Source organism: Sciurus vulgaris, assembly GCF_902686455.1.
Source record: "Sciurus vulgaris genome assembly, chromosome: 5".
NCBI lineage: Eukaryota > Metazoa > Chordata > Mammalia > Rodentia > Sciuridae > Sciurus > Sciurus vulgaris.
Window position 1 is genome coordinate 43,076,598 of NC_136465.1, and position 13,717 is coordinate 43,090,314.

The 13,717-nt window shown below is 37.7% G+C and overlaps 1 protein-coding gene across 1 annotated transcript; it reads right to left on the reverse strand.

The window, feature by feature from the left end:
- Positions 1 to 417: 417 nt before the first annotated feature.
- On the reverse strand, positions 418 to 2,799 carry LOC306662174 (disintegrin and metalloproteinase domain-containing protein 25-like; the record flags this gene model as incomplete). The annotated part of the gene is made up of 1 exon (XM_079141732.1): positions 418 to 2,799. One exon carries the CDS (start codon positions 2,797 to 2,799, stop codon positions 418 to 420), a length of 2,382 nt encoding a protein of 793 aa, XP_078997858.1.
- Positions 2,800 to 13,717: the final 10,918 nt, after the last annotated feature.

A 13,717-nucleotide genomic window follows, 5' to 3' on the forward strand; every position in this document is an offset into this window, starting at 1 on the left:
CTGCACTGCCTTGATGAAAACTCTAACCACGGGCTTGCTCAAGAAACACAAAGAACTATTTCCATGGAAAATAAACCACTAGGGCTGCGGGTATTTGGTGGTAGAATGCTTGTCTAGGGAGTGCAATACTCTGAATTCAATCCCCAGTATAGTAAACATAAATAAAAACAAAACAAACCACTAAAATTGTTTGAAATAATGAAAAGTGAGAATGTGTCAGGAATTACTTATAAGAAATAGTCAATGTTTATGATCATGAAGCAGTGACCTCTGAAAGTTTCTGCAAGTGGTTTCAGACATTTGCAATAACATTTTCTGCTGCCAGGGTACTAAAAGTTAATTAATAGGAAATTACATTGAAGATTGGGATTATTTTCTGAAATTAAAAAAATTTTGATATTTTGTCTCAGGTAAAGTTTAAATGTTGAGCCCTTCTGCCTCAGATGAAGATAGAGTTGGAGAACCCAGCTCTTGCATCTCAAGCGAAGTTTTACCACCCAACTTTTCCATCTCAGCTGAAGTTTGATTGCCTAGCTGTTCCATATCCGGTGAAGACAGAACACCCAGCTGTTCAATCTCAGGTGCAGTTTTAGCACCCAAATCTTTCATCTCAGGTGAAGGTTGCACACTTTCCTCTTTTTTCTTAGGCAGAAAAAGAGTTTTCTGCATCTTTAAAACCAAAACCAACAAAATTATAAATGAAATCAAAAAAGGAAGAAAAGCAGGAGGTCTCCTTCTCCTATTTACCCATTCTTGCACTTTTTTCCCAGGGGGTGGGCCACTGTCAACACTCCCTCCATGGCCTTCTTTCATGCAGTTGGGGGGCCCCCAGTTAGGGTCACAATGGCAGTGATGTTTGTTGTTGCAGATCCCTTTCATATCACAGGTCTTTGGTGAACAATCACTTGACCACAAAGACATAGAGACACACTTCTGGTGGATGCACACTTGTCCACTACCACATTCTGTGCCATCTTTCACGTCACCAATGTCTGGTGTGGTCATTCCAAAATGATAGTCAGTACCCCAGCAGGTGACACCATTGAAGTCAATCCAATGCACAGTAGTGTGACTTTTCAAAGAGGGAATTTCTCTCACATTCTCACACTGAACTCTTCCACAGAGGAAATCTGATATATTACACATTACATAGTGGTCACCACTGAGACCACAGTTACCAAAGCGGTCACCTCGGCTGTTCATTTTTGTGTAGCAACTCTCCCCTGCACTCCTGGATTCCTTGCCAAAGATCTGTCTGCACTGTTCATCACGTGCATTGCATCTCTTCTCGTGGCAGTAGCCGCCACCTATGCAAGGGACCCCATCCTGCACATACACATCTTCTGGACACTCGGGCGAAGTGCCATTGCACCACTCTGGAAGATCACACTCACTGTCTTTTTCTCTACACACTGTACCAGGTGGCAGGAGTAAGCAATCTTCGCAACAAAGGCCAGAAGCACAATCGGCCCCATATTTCAGAGTGCATCTTACTGAACAACACGGATGATTTGTACACAAAATTGGGGATCCACAGTCGCACTCCTCACCTTCATCAACCACACCATTCCCACACACATTCCCCCTGAAGATGTTCTCTTGTTTTGGTGCATTGCACATACAGTTCATAAATGGAAAGTTTTCCCACATTTGAGCATAACTGCAGTTGCTGAATCTTGTGCCATCTGTTTGTTCTGCAGACATTATACAATGGCGTTGCCCACATGTACATATCCATACATCATGGTACATGCCCAGATTATGTCCAATCTCATGTGCTATGGTAAGTGAATATTCATACAGTTCATTACCCAGGATACTGTCCACTCCACATTCCAAACCAGGAATGCATACAGTTGCAACATAGGCTAAGCCAAGATGTATATCAAAATCTTGTTTTGCCAAAAAATGTACAAGGTCATGTTTTATGCGAGATTCAAGACTATCTCTCTTCCAATTGCAAAAATAATCCAGGACAAAATATATGTCATCAGTTACTTCAAAAAAGTTCCTTTCATTCCAGACCTCAATTCCAAGTAAACTCAAATCAACATCCAATGTACTTAAAAGGGAATGTACATGATTGACAATGACAAATACTTCCTCTATCACCAGTGAGACATTACTTTTCTTATAAAGGAATCGCTCATAGTCTACAACCAAAACTGTTTCAAGAAACCATTTGTGGGTCCACCAGCCTTCATAGCTGCTTTGCCTCAGAATGGAATTCTCTCTCCTTTGAAGCTTCAGTTGCCGTCCTATTTCTTCTTCTGTTAGTCCACATCTCATGGGTGGGAATTGTGTCTTCTCTCTGTGCAACTTATAAACCAGATGTTCAAATCTGGCAGAAAATCTTTTGGGTTTGATTTCATAAAGAGTGTCATGGATCTCTAGCATTCCATGAAAGCCCCCCAAACAGGTGCTAAGAACAACCAGGGATTGTGGATCCCCTTCCACATAACCATGATAGTAGCAGTCACTCTGAACAAAAGGGTGGTCCTCAAGCAAAGCACCCTGGTTTGTGTAGGTGAACACAGAGAAGGGTTTGGACACCAGAAGTTTCTTGGCCTTCATGTGGATGATGTGTCTATGGCCTCCAAAGTGCAGACTGTAGGAAAGCCAGTCAGGGGGCCTCATGCCTCTCTTGGTGCCAGTTATCCTCAAGGGGGTTACTACTTCAGGGGGGCTGTGGTGTTGACAGTGCCCAATCTGGGCCCATCCAGAAAGGAAGAGCAAGGTGCCCAGGCAGAGCTGCAAGACAGTGATCCTCACATGCACCAGGGCCTCACCCATAGCCATCATGGGCAATAAGTGGAGGAAGAGGGGCAGGGCAGGAGGTGCTGTTGGCCTGTCTCCTCCCTTTGACTTGGTTGCAAGCAGCACTGACCTTTAATGGGATGTCTTCCAGCAGAGTCAATCCATCGGAGCAACAGAACTAAAAGAAAAAATGAAAAGAAGGGCAGAGATGGGCTGGCAAAATTATGAAAAGCCTAGGGAGGAGGAGAACAGCAGGGTATGGGCTAAAATACATTGGTGTTTGTTTTAAGGCATGACTGGATATTGTGCATTGGATTTGCTCTTCAATTTTGGTGAGGTAGAGTCAGACTGTGGGTGTTGAAAAGAATCACAACTGGTCACTGGTTGATAACTGCCAAACAGGAATGAAGGACACGTGGGTTGATGATACCATTCTCTAAATACATGTCCAAGTGGGAATATTTTCACAATAAATATTTAAAACAAGAGTCTGAATGAAAAGGTGACTATATACCTTGTTCTGATGAGGGAATCTTGATTTATATGAATTGACTTTGAATAAGTCACAATAGTTTTTCCTATCTTAAATGATTATTTAGATAAAATACTCAGGAGAAATATGTAAAGCCATTCTCACATACATTAATTTTCTTCATGATCCTTAATACGGACTTCCATGGAACTAATTATGACATCCTATTTTCCTCCAATCCTGTCAGATTTCAATGTGAAAGCATCTATTGTCCTTCAAAATTATTAGAATCAGCTTATCATGGATACTTTCAGGCATTAAATCAACTAGTAGTGGAATTGGAAGGGGGAGTACCTTGGATTGATAGATCCTACTCAAAGGTTTTTATGTTTGATTATATACTCACTCAAAATAATGTATTTTTAAAAGCCTGTGGCCCTTAAAAAGATAAGGAGATCAAAGTAGCTGGAAGAGTAACAGTTGGAAATGGGAGGATAGGAGCAAAATGAAGTGTCTCCAGAAATGAAAAGGAAATCAATGAACCCTAAGAGGATAGAGGAAAGCTTTCGGGCAGGATATGTTGTACAGGAACAAAGCCTTCAAAATCCCTGGCATTTCAGGATGCTGAGGAAACTAGCTCCAAAATCGACCTTCCCACAGATTTGTTTTAGTAATATCAAAACACATAAAAATACAGATTAAACAATCATTTTGATGGCCAACATCATTCTTAATGGAGAAAAACTGAAACCATTCCCTTTAAAAACGGGAATAAGACAGGGATGTCCTCTTTCACCACTTCTATTCAACATTGTCCTCGAAACTCTAGGCAGAGCAATTAGGCAGACTAAAGAAATTAAAGGGATACGAATAGGAAAAGAGGAACTTAAGCTGTCACTATTTGTGGATGACATGATTCTATATTTAGAGGATCCAAAAACCTCCTCCAGAAAACTTCTAGACCTCATCAATGAATTCAGCAATATAGCAGGCTATAAAATCAACACGCATAAATCTACAGCATTTTTATAAACAAGCAATGAAACAGCTGAAAGGGAAATGAGGAAAACAACTCCATTTGCAATAGCCTCAAAAAAAAATAAAATAAAATACTTGGGTATCAATCTAACCAAAGAGGTAAAAGATCTCTACAATGAAAACTACAAAACATTGAAGAAAGAAATTAAGGAAGACCTTAGAAGATGGAAAGATCTCCCATGTTCTCGGATAGGCAGAATTAATATTGTCAAAATGGCCATACTATCAAAAGTGCTATACAGATTCAATGCAATTCCAATTAAAATCCCAATGACATACCTCACAGAAATAGAGCAAGCAATCATGAAATTCATTTGGAAGAATAAGAAACCCAGAATAGCTAAAGCAATCCTTAGCAGGAAGAACGAAACAGGGGGTATCGCAATACCAGAACTTCAACTATACTACAAAGCAATAGTAACAAAAACAGCATGGTATTGGCACCAAAATAGACAGGTAGATCAATGGTACAGAATAGAGGACATGGACACAAACCCAAATAAATACAAATTTCAAATACTACACAAAGGTGCCAAAAATATGCAATGGAGAAAAGATAGCCTCTTCAACAAATGGTGCTGGGAAAACTGGAAATCCATATGCAACAGAATGAAACTAAACCCCTATCTCTCACCCTGCACAAAAATCAACTCACAATGGATCAAGGACCTTGAAATCAGACCACAGACCCTGCATCTTATAGAAGAAAAAGTAGGTCCAAATCTTCACCTTATTGGCTTAGGATCAGACTTCTTTAACAGGACTCCCATAGCACAAGAAATAAAAGCAAGAATCAATAACTGGGATAGATTCAAACTAAATAGCTTTCTTTCAGCAAAGGAAACTATCATCAATGCGATGATGAGCCTACAGAATGGGAGAATATCTTTGCCTCTCATACTTCAGATAGAGCACTAATTTCCAGAATATATAAAGAACTCAAAAAACTCTACACTAAGAATACAAATAACCCAACCAACAAATGGGCAAATAAATGAACAGACACTTCACAGAAGAAGATGTACAAGCAATCGACAGATATATGAAAAAATGTTCAACATCTTTAGTAATAAGAGAAATGCAAATCAAAACTACACTAAGATTCCATCTCACCCCAATTAGAATGGCGATTATCAAGAACACAAGCAACAATAGGTGTTGGAGAGGATGTGGGGAAAAAGGTACACTCATATATTGCTGGTGGGGTTGCAAATTAGTGCAGCCACTCTGGAAAGCAGTGTGGAGATTCCTTAGAAAACTTGGAATGGACCTACCATTTGACCGAGCTATCCCACTCCTCGGCCTATACCCAAAGGACTTAAAATCAGCACACTTACAGAGATACAGCCACATCAATGTTCATAGCGGCTCAATTCACAATAGCCAGACTATGGAACCAACCTAGATGCCCTTCAATTGATGAATGGATAAAGAAACTGTGATATGTATATATATATATATATATATATATATATATATATATATATATATATACACACACACACACACACACAATGGAATATTACTCAGCTATAAAGAATAATAAAATTATGGCATTTGCAGGCAAATGGATGAAATTGGAGAATATCATGTTAAGTGAGATAAGCCAATTTCAAAAATCCAAAAGAGGAATGATCTCACTGATAAGCAGATGATGACACTTAATGGGGGGTTGGAGTGGGACAAGAATGGAGGAAGGAAGGACTGTATAGAGGGAAAAGAGAGGCGGGAGGGGTGGGGGGAAGGAAAAAAATAATGGAATGAATCAAACATCATTACTCTATGTAAATTTATGAATATGCAAATGGTATGCTGTTACTCCATGTACAAACTGAAACAACATGTATCCCATTTGTTTACAATAAAAATAAATTAAAAAAAAAAGAAGTGGAAATTATGCTTCTTTTGATTATCAGTTTAACTCTTGGTATGCTTACCTCTCTCACTTTAAATAGAGTTGCAGAAGAAAAAGAATGCCAAAGTCAGATGCTGCTGCTTAAATTGTGCAGTGAGTGCTCACAATGCAAGTACTCAGTGCACCAGGGGTTTTGTAAGAGGAATAAACAAAACCCAAATTAAGAGTTTTGATTTCTTGAGAAACGTGCTATTTTGACCTTTTAGACACATCTAATAAAGGCCTTCAGAATAATATGACATTAAATCCCATTTAGATAACTTTCAAAAGGTGAAACAGGCCCTGTAGCTGGCTAGGCGTTTGCATAGGAATGGAACTGAAGAAATGAGGCTAACCCCTGTGTGCCAGGCATTTAACTACAATCTTTTATTTTAGTGTTCACCACTCTGGAGACTTTAGATTTCACAACGGCAAATTCCATTCTAAACAGATGGCATAGAGTGTAATTGTGTAGACTTACAAGCCTAGTAAATAATACCTTTGGGATATTATTTTAAAGTTATGAACCAGAATCATGATGTGTCAGGAGCATTTAGATTATTTTTTTCTTCTTCCTAATCAAATGACTCAGTTGAAGCCTGACTCACTATGAATAAATTTAAAACATAAGTACTCTTGACTGTATTTCTTTAGCTCTTAGTTTCTTCATTTAATGTTATCTTAAACTTTGTTATAAAAAATTTCAAATATATGAAGTGTGTAGCTAGAAAAAAAACCAATCATTTTGAGAGTAGAAATACACTATGATGAATGAGTGCAAATGAAAAATCTAATAATAGCACACTGCCTGGCTGATATTACTGATTTGCTGCTTTGCTATCAAGCAAAGTAGGAATGATACTTCATAATATGCAGATACTGCACAGCACACTGTGGGAAACATCAAGTATGATACAGGCTGGAATAAGTTAATGATCTGCAACACAGATTTACACAGTGTTTGCAGTGAGGATATACTTTAAGAATCTGTTAAATTTCCTTCAATAGTTTCCATATCAAATGCCTGTTTTTCTTGACCCATAGTTTTCATGGCATCATTAGAGCAGTGATATCATAAAAGTGGTGAGATTAAGAACCACAACACTACTTGAGGGAGAAAGAGCAACAACAGCAGCAGAGGAAAGTGGAATCTGGACAAGGGATCTAAAACAAACTCATCAAACACCACTTCCCACTGTAGGGAAATGAAACAGGAAAGTGGCTGGATTTAGCACCTGTTGCCTCTTGGACTTTTCTTCTTAATTTTTCTTTGATTTTGATTCTCAGTTGTTTGAGCTTTTCTCTCTGTAATCATTTTCCTATCACTATGGAATCTTCCTTTCACGGAACACAGCAGCATTCCCTCCTCTGTTATCAGTTCTTTATGGAGAACTCCATTTTCCTACTTAATTTTACAAAATTTTGTAAGTCAACAATGTGAAGCCCACCAGGAGAGATGTCTTCCTTTCTCAGACACCCCCTCTGTGATACAGACCAGACACTCAGTCATTACTTCCTGGTTTCCAAAGCTACTTCCAAACCACAAAACTGGCAGCCATCTCCTTCCACCATTATTTCTCATTCTTCTGAATTCTTTCAGCAACCTCCCAATCAATCCTGCACAAGTCAGAAAGTATTGGGTGTCTACTGCTACTTTGTTCTCTACCAATAACCTATCCACGCTCTTACTGTGTTAAGTAAGCACGTGGGCAACCCACAAAGCACCCAGCTGTGTGTTTGTTAGTGTCATAGATCATGTTCAACCGTCTTATAGTCATTGACCTATAGCCTTGTCCTGTGTCATGTCATCATTCCTAGCCATTTTCAACTTTCATGGATTAGTTGGCTGTATCTTTATTCTTAAGGAAAAGTTACTCATCAGTTTCAAAGAGAAGACACATAACTTTTCCTTCCATGTTTCCCCACTATTCAATTTTCCATCATTGACATAGCCCAGCTCTAGATTCCATTGGTTCAACCACTGTTGACCAAAGTGCTCAACCTAATCTAGATTAATGCTTTCACCACTATTACAACACATTGCTAATATTTCTGAGGAAATAAATCACAGTGGAGTCTATTTAGGAGGATGTGTAAGAAGGGAAGACACACAAAACTCGAATAAAATGGCCTGAAAGCTCAGCCTAAAGTATGTCACAAATTGATATTGACTTTTCCCCCTTTGGGTTTTAATATACGACAAGTAATTTGAAAAGTATGAGTACATATGGACAAATCTTAGTAATTTAGGATCTGCTTTTGTGAAGGTCTAACAAATATTAAATGTTATATTTGCATTTTGAACACTGTAACATAAATATAAAACATGAAACATCCAACGTTACCACTGATGTACCATACCCAACTTGGAATTAGGTACTGAGCCTTTTATATTTTATGGAAAGAAATTTTCAAAATTTTGTCAATGCTTATAGTATATACTATTATTCCTACCAAAATCTTCACGCAATTTAAAACGTTGGTATTAAAAGTAGTTATTTGTTTTTCCTTCAATATTCTAAAACGTGTCAATTTGGATTAACCCTCAAATTTTCAGGGCATAAAAAATATACAAATAGAGTACTCAAGAATATGTTTTAACACAGGATAATTCTGTTTACAATCATGACAAAAATAATTTCAAATTTCATACATCAAAAAAAAACCCCTAAACAAATAAAAGTTATTTTGGGTTCAGTTATTTCTAAGTAAAATAATATATCACATATCACATATCAATCAAATTTTCAGCCAATAGCATTAAAAAGTTTGCATTTTTTTGTTATACATTGCATTTACATGGTGAAATAAGACATAAGAAACTTCCACAAACAAACAAACAAACAAACAAAACTGAAAAGTATTTCAATTCCTAAAATCAGAAAGGAAATTTGTAAATTAAAAAATTTAAAATGTTGCCTGGCAAATTTTTATTCCTTGCTTGTGCTCTCAAATTCGTTTTAACTGCTTGACATATATAATTTAATACTGTAAAAGACCATAGTTAAATTAATTAATATTTATAGACTGGTACCTCTGTGAATAGATGTGTTTCACAGAGTGAATACTTTTTAATTGAGAAGAAATCACTTCATAGTTTTAACTGCAATTTATGATTGACTAATGAATGGAGTAATGATCTATTCATTAATTTAAATCAATACACGAACAATCTGATAAAGCTCATTATGCAATCGTGTCCCCCGTAAAGCCAAGAATTTGACACATATTTCACTCAGTTGGACTACATTTTTCCACGTCTGTTATTGATCAACAAAAACAGGTATACAATGTCAAGCTTTTTCTTGTATCTTTTTTTTCCCCTAAAGTGCAGCTCAATGATTTGAGGCAGGGTGTTGGTTAGTACAATACATAGAACATAAAGGAAAAGTATAAAATGACACTTAATACCAATGCCAGTACTTATCTAATTAGGGTAATAACTAAGGATATTAGTTATTTTTGCATTATTTGTTTTTCTTTAGAACATAAATCAAAGCCATTAAGTTGAACCTGAGATATATACATAATACATTTTTTTCATAAATAACATAACATTTTAATATATTGGAAACAATATCTGTGCTGATTTGTTTTTTGAATTGGTAGAACAAGAGAACAATGTTCAATTAGGGAAGGGTATACTGATAATAAAGCTCTTAAATTCAAACCATCTTCTTCTCCCTTTGTACTTACCACAGGCTATACATTAACCTGAGAAGATTCACTGAGAACGTCAATCACAGTTTTAATAAAGTACTTTGGAAGGTACTAATGAGAAAGCAAATAGGAAGGTGAGACTTCACCTTGTTTTCAAATAAGAGGTTTTAATTTTTCTTCTTTAGAAAAAAGTTAAATCAGTATTTTATAAATATATCTAAACCATTAATTTTTGCAGCTTTTAGGTAAAGTCCAGCACTTTGTTTATACAAAGCCTATGAGAAAAGCTCAGTAGAGATCATTTATCTTAAATCACGACATTCCTTCAAGTCCTTGGAAAAATCTGGGTATGCCACTGATGATTAAGAAGTTAGTTCCAAAAATTTGGAGATTTTTTGCTGCAGTCAAGTATTCTTTAACACCTTATTAGCCAAAATCTGTAATCCAGCTTTTCTTAGGTCCTTATGTGCTAATCTTTTGTAGCGTTCTTCTCTAGTTACAGAAAACCTCTCCGTCCTGTCCGCAACTACTATTACAAACTCTGTAGTGTAATAAGTATTCCAGGAAGATCGAAGAGATTCTTAGCCACCAATGTCCCACATAGGAAACGCAGATCGTTAACCACTCTGTCTTCTACGTAACTTCCTATGGTAGGGGATGTATGTACGACTTCACTCATAGAAACTGGTAAAGGATGGTAGTTTCCCTGCATTATCCAACCCAACAATGATAACTTTGGGCTCCTGGTGATTAAACAGTCTTCATATATTGGTGAAGAGGATTCCCATTCTCGGGCAGGGGACCCCCTCCAGTCACCCGGGGAAGCCTGGCTTCCTGTGGCTAAGGCGAAAGGAGAGAGAGGCCAAAAGCCAGGCCTCTCTGCCCCGCGAGGCCCCTCTACTTCCGCCTGGCTCGCGGATGCTGTCTGCCAGGAGCCTCTCGGCCACCGTCCTCTTCCCTGCGGCCGAGGTGGAGGCAACTACGCAGGCCAGGGAGTTGAAGGACCAGGTATTGATTTTAAATATTTTCTTGCTTTTAAAAAACTGTGCCTTGTTGTCCACACGGTCTCCCAACTTTTTTTTCCCTCAATTTCATCCATGTGCAGGACCCTCAACTGAAAATCAATATCGTTTTTGTTTTTGCAACTTATCAAAAATTTCCATCGTGATAATTTAAGTTGTAAAACCAAGATTTCTTCTTTTAATGCCTATTTAAGACAGGATTAGTTAATTTTCTTTTCTTTCCTTTGTCATGGAGGATAGGTGGCAGGGGACCTGTTTGAGGCTGGATAGTATCCTCATCTTTAAAGTGAGACAAGCACATGGATTGCCTGGGAAAGTGTGCAAGGAAAATACAGAGGAGGCTAATTTCACAAATGCCAGAAGCCCGCGGGAGTAAGCAAGGTCAGTAAAGGACACCTTGAAGACAACTTTTACAAGTCTTGAGAAAAATTCTGATCAGCTTCTTTGCTGTCCATGTCTTTATATGTATTTAGATATTATGAAGTGTGTAGATTTTTGTTGTGATGGAAATAGTCATGGATTGTTGAGAGTGAACCAAAATAAATCTCTCACAATTTATTAAGACCTCACCTTGCAAGCAGGTAATGGGAAAACAAACTCAAAAGAAACTTTAAGCCAGACTATCTTTTTACTCATTACATTCTTCTATACAGTGATTCCAGGTGCACTGATCCTGAGAGAGTATTATGTGTTCATTCATCAAGTGGAATAATTTCATAATAGTACAGAGGCCTCAAAGTTGACTGTCCTACACCAAGGCTTCATCAAAGCCATCGATCTCCATATCCTAATTACCTTCTATGCCTCACTTTTTTTTTGGGGGGGGGGGGAGTTACCGGAGGCACTTGACCACTGAGCCACATCCCCAGCCATATTTCATATTTTATGTAGAGAGGGCCTCTCACTGTGCTGCTTAGCACTTTGATTTTGCTGAGACTGACTTTGAACTTCCAATCTTCCTGCTTCTGCCTTCCAAACCATTGGGATTATAGGCATGTGCCATTGGCCTGGCTCCTCTCTCTTATTTATAGTCTAATTCAGTGTTTTCAAACATCAGTAGCAATACATTAAAAATGGTTTACAGTGTGCTCACCAAATAGAGTAGAAAATGGTAAAGGGTACAGTCCTCTGCAAGATCTGAATAATTGGCAAGAAATCATGGTTTTATTGCTATGTGTGAGGGTGGGGAGGTTGGAGTTTGTGTTCATTCATGTCCTCATTTTTCGATTTCTCTTCTCAGAGCTAAACTCTTGAATGACTTACCAACAGATGAAGTGATGATTCCCATGATCCTTTCTAGGTAGAGCCCTCTTCATGTCTCATTTCTGACATCCACCAACAAAGACTTTTATGAGAACGCTCATGACAAAGACAAATGTGAATCCCCTCCCCTTCAGTTGTCTCTCATTTGATTGGGTTCTAGATTGAGCTTCCTAGCAACAAGAGTCTCTCAGAATTCAAAGCATGGCAACAACCCCAGATTCCTATTCACTCTGGCTCCATAATCTCTATTAAACTTGGTTGCTACTTTCTACTCAGTATAAATAGGTCTGACTTCCTTACCCTTATTGATTGTGTTCCAATAGTCATTCAATACAAATAAGACTTATTTCCTTACTCCCATTCTCTGTGTTCCTCATATACACTATGCACTTCTGCTCATACCACTATCTTGTCTCAGTTTATTTCAACATTGAACCATACTGTGGAACACTTGAAGGACATCAAGTCCCAGAAAAAATTGCAGCCTATTTAAGACATTCTCTGGGATACCCAGCCATTAGCAATCATCTGCTTCTGTCTTCCTAAGGCCAACAAATGACTCAGAGACATTGTGTATCTGTAGCTGGACTCTCTTGTCCACCCCCCCCCCCCCAATTTATCAGTAGTTCTTAAGAGACAAAACTTGATGTGGTGATTTTCCTGTCCATATCACTTTGCAAGGACTGTCATAGCAAAGGTATGAAAAATATGTAATCTAAAAAACAAATTTACTGTATGACAGTTTTAGAAACTAGAAGTCAAACACCATGGTATCCTCAGGCCCATAGTGCCTCTAAAGCTGTTAACGGATAATTTATTTCAGCCTTCTCTCCCAGCTTCTTGTAGTTTCCTGGTCTGTCGACACATAATTCTAATCTCCATTTGCTGTTTTCCTTCTGCCCAAAATTACCCACTTTCATAGGGACACTGAATTACATCAGATAATATGGATGCTAAGTCAAAAACGGTCACAATAGACAAAGGAGGTCATCATGTAATGATAAAAGGTCAATTCATCAGAAAGATATATGACAATTATAAATACATCTGTGTGCAACATCAGTGCACCTAAATATCTGAAATAAATATTGACAGATCTAAAGAGAGAAATAAGAATATAATGATACTCTGCTTTAACATTGGCTGTAATATTATACAGATAGTCAATAAGTAAATAGCAGATGTGAACAACACTATAGAATAAATAAACCAAACAGACATGAACAGAACCTGTCACCCAACCACACAGTGCATACACATTCTGTTCAGGCATGCAGAGAACATTTTACTAGACAGATTACGTGTTACTTTCAGAAGTCACAACAATTTTAAAAGATTGAAATTATGTTAAGTATCTCTTCTGACCAAGAGTTGATGGAAAACAGGAAAATTCCACAAATGTGTAGAAATTACAAAATACAATCAATGGGTCATATGTGAATAAGTAAAAAAAAGAAATTAACTATATTGAGGCAAACAAATATGAAAACAGAACATTCAAAACATTATAGGATTCAGGAAAACCTGCTATAAGGGCAGTATATGGCAGTAACCCACAAGGAACTAGAAATGTAGGAGAACACTAAGCCCAAAATTAGTGGAATGAAGGAC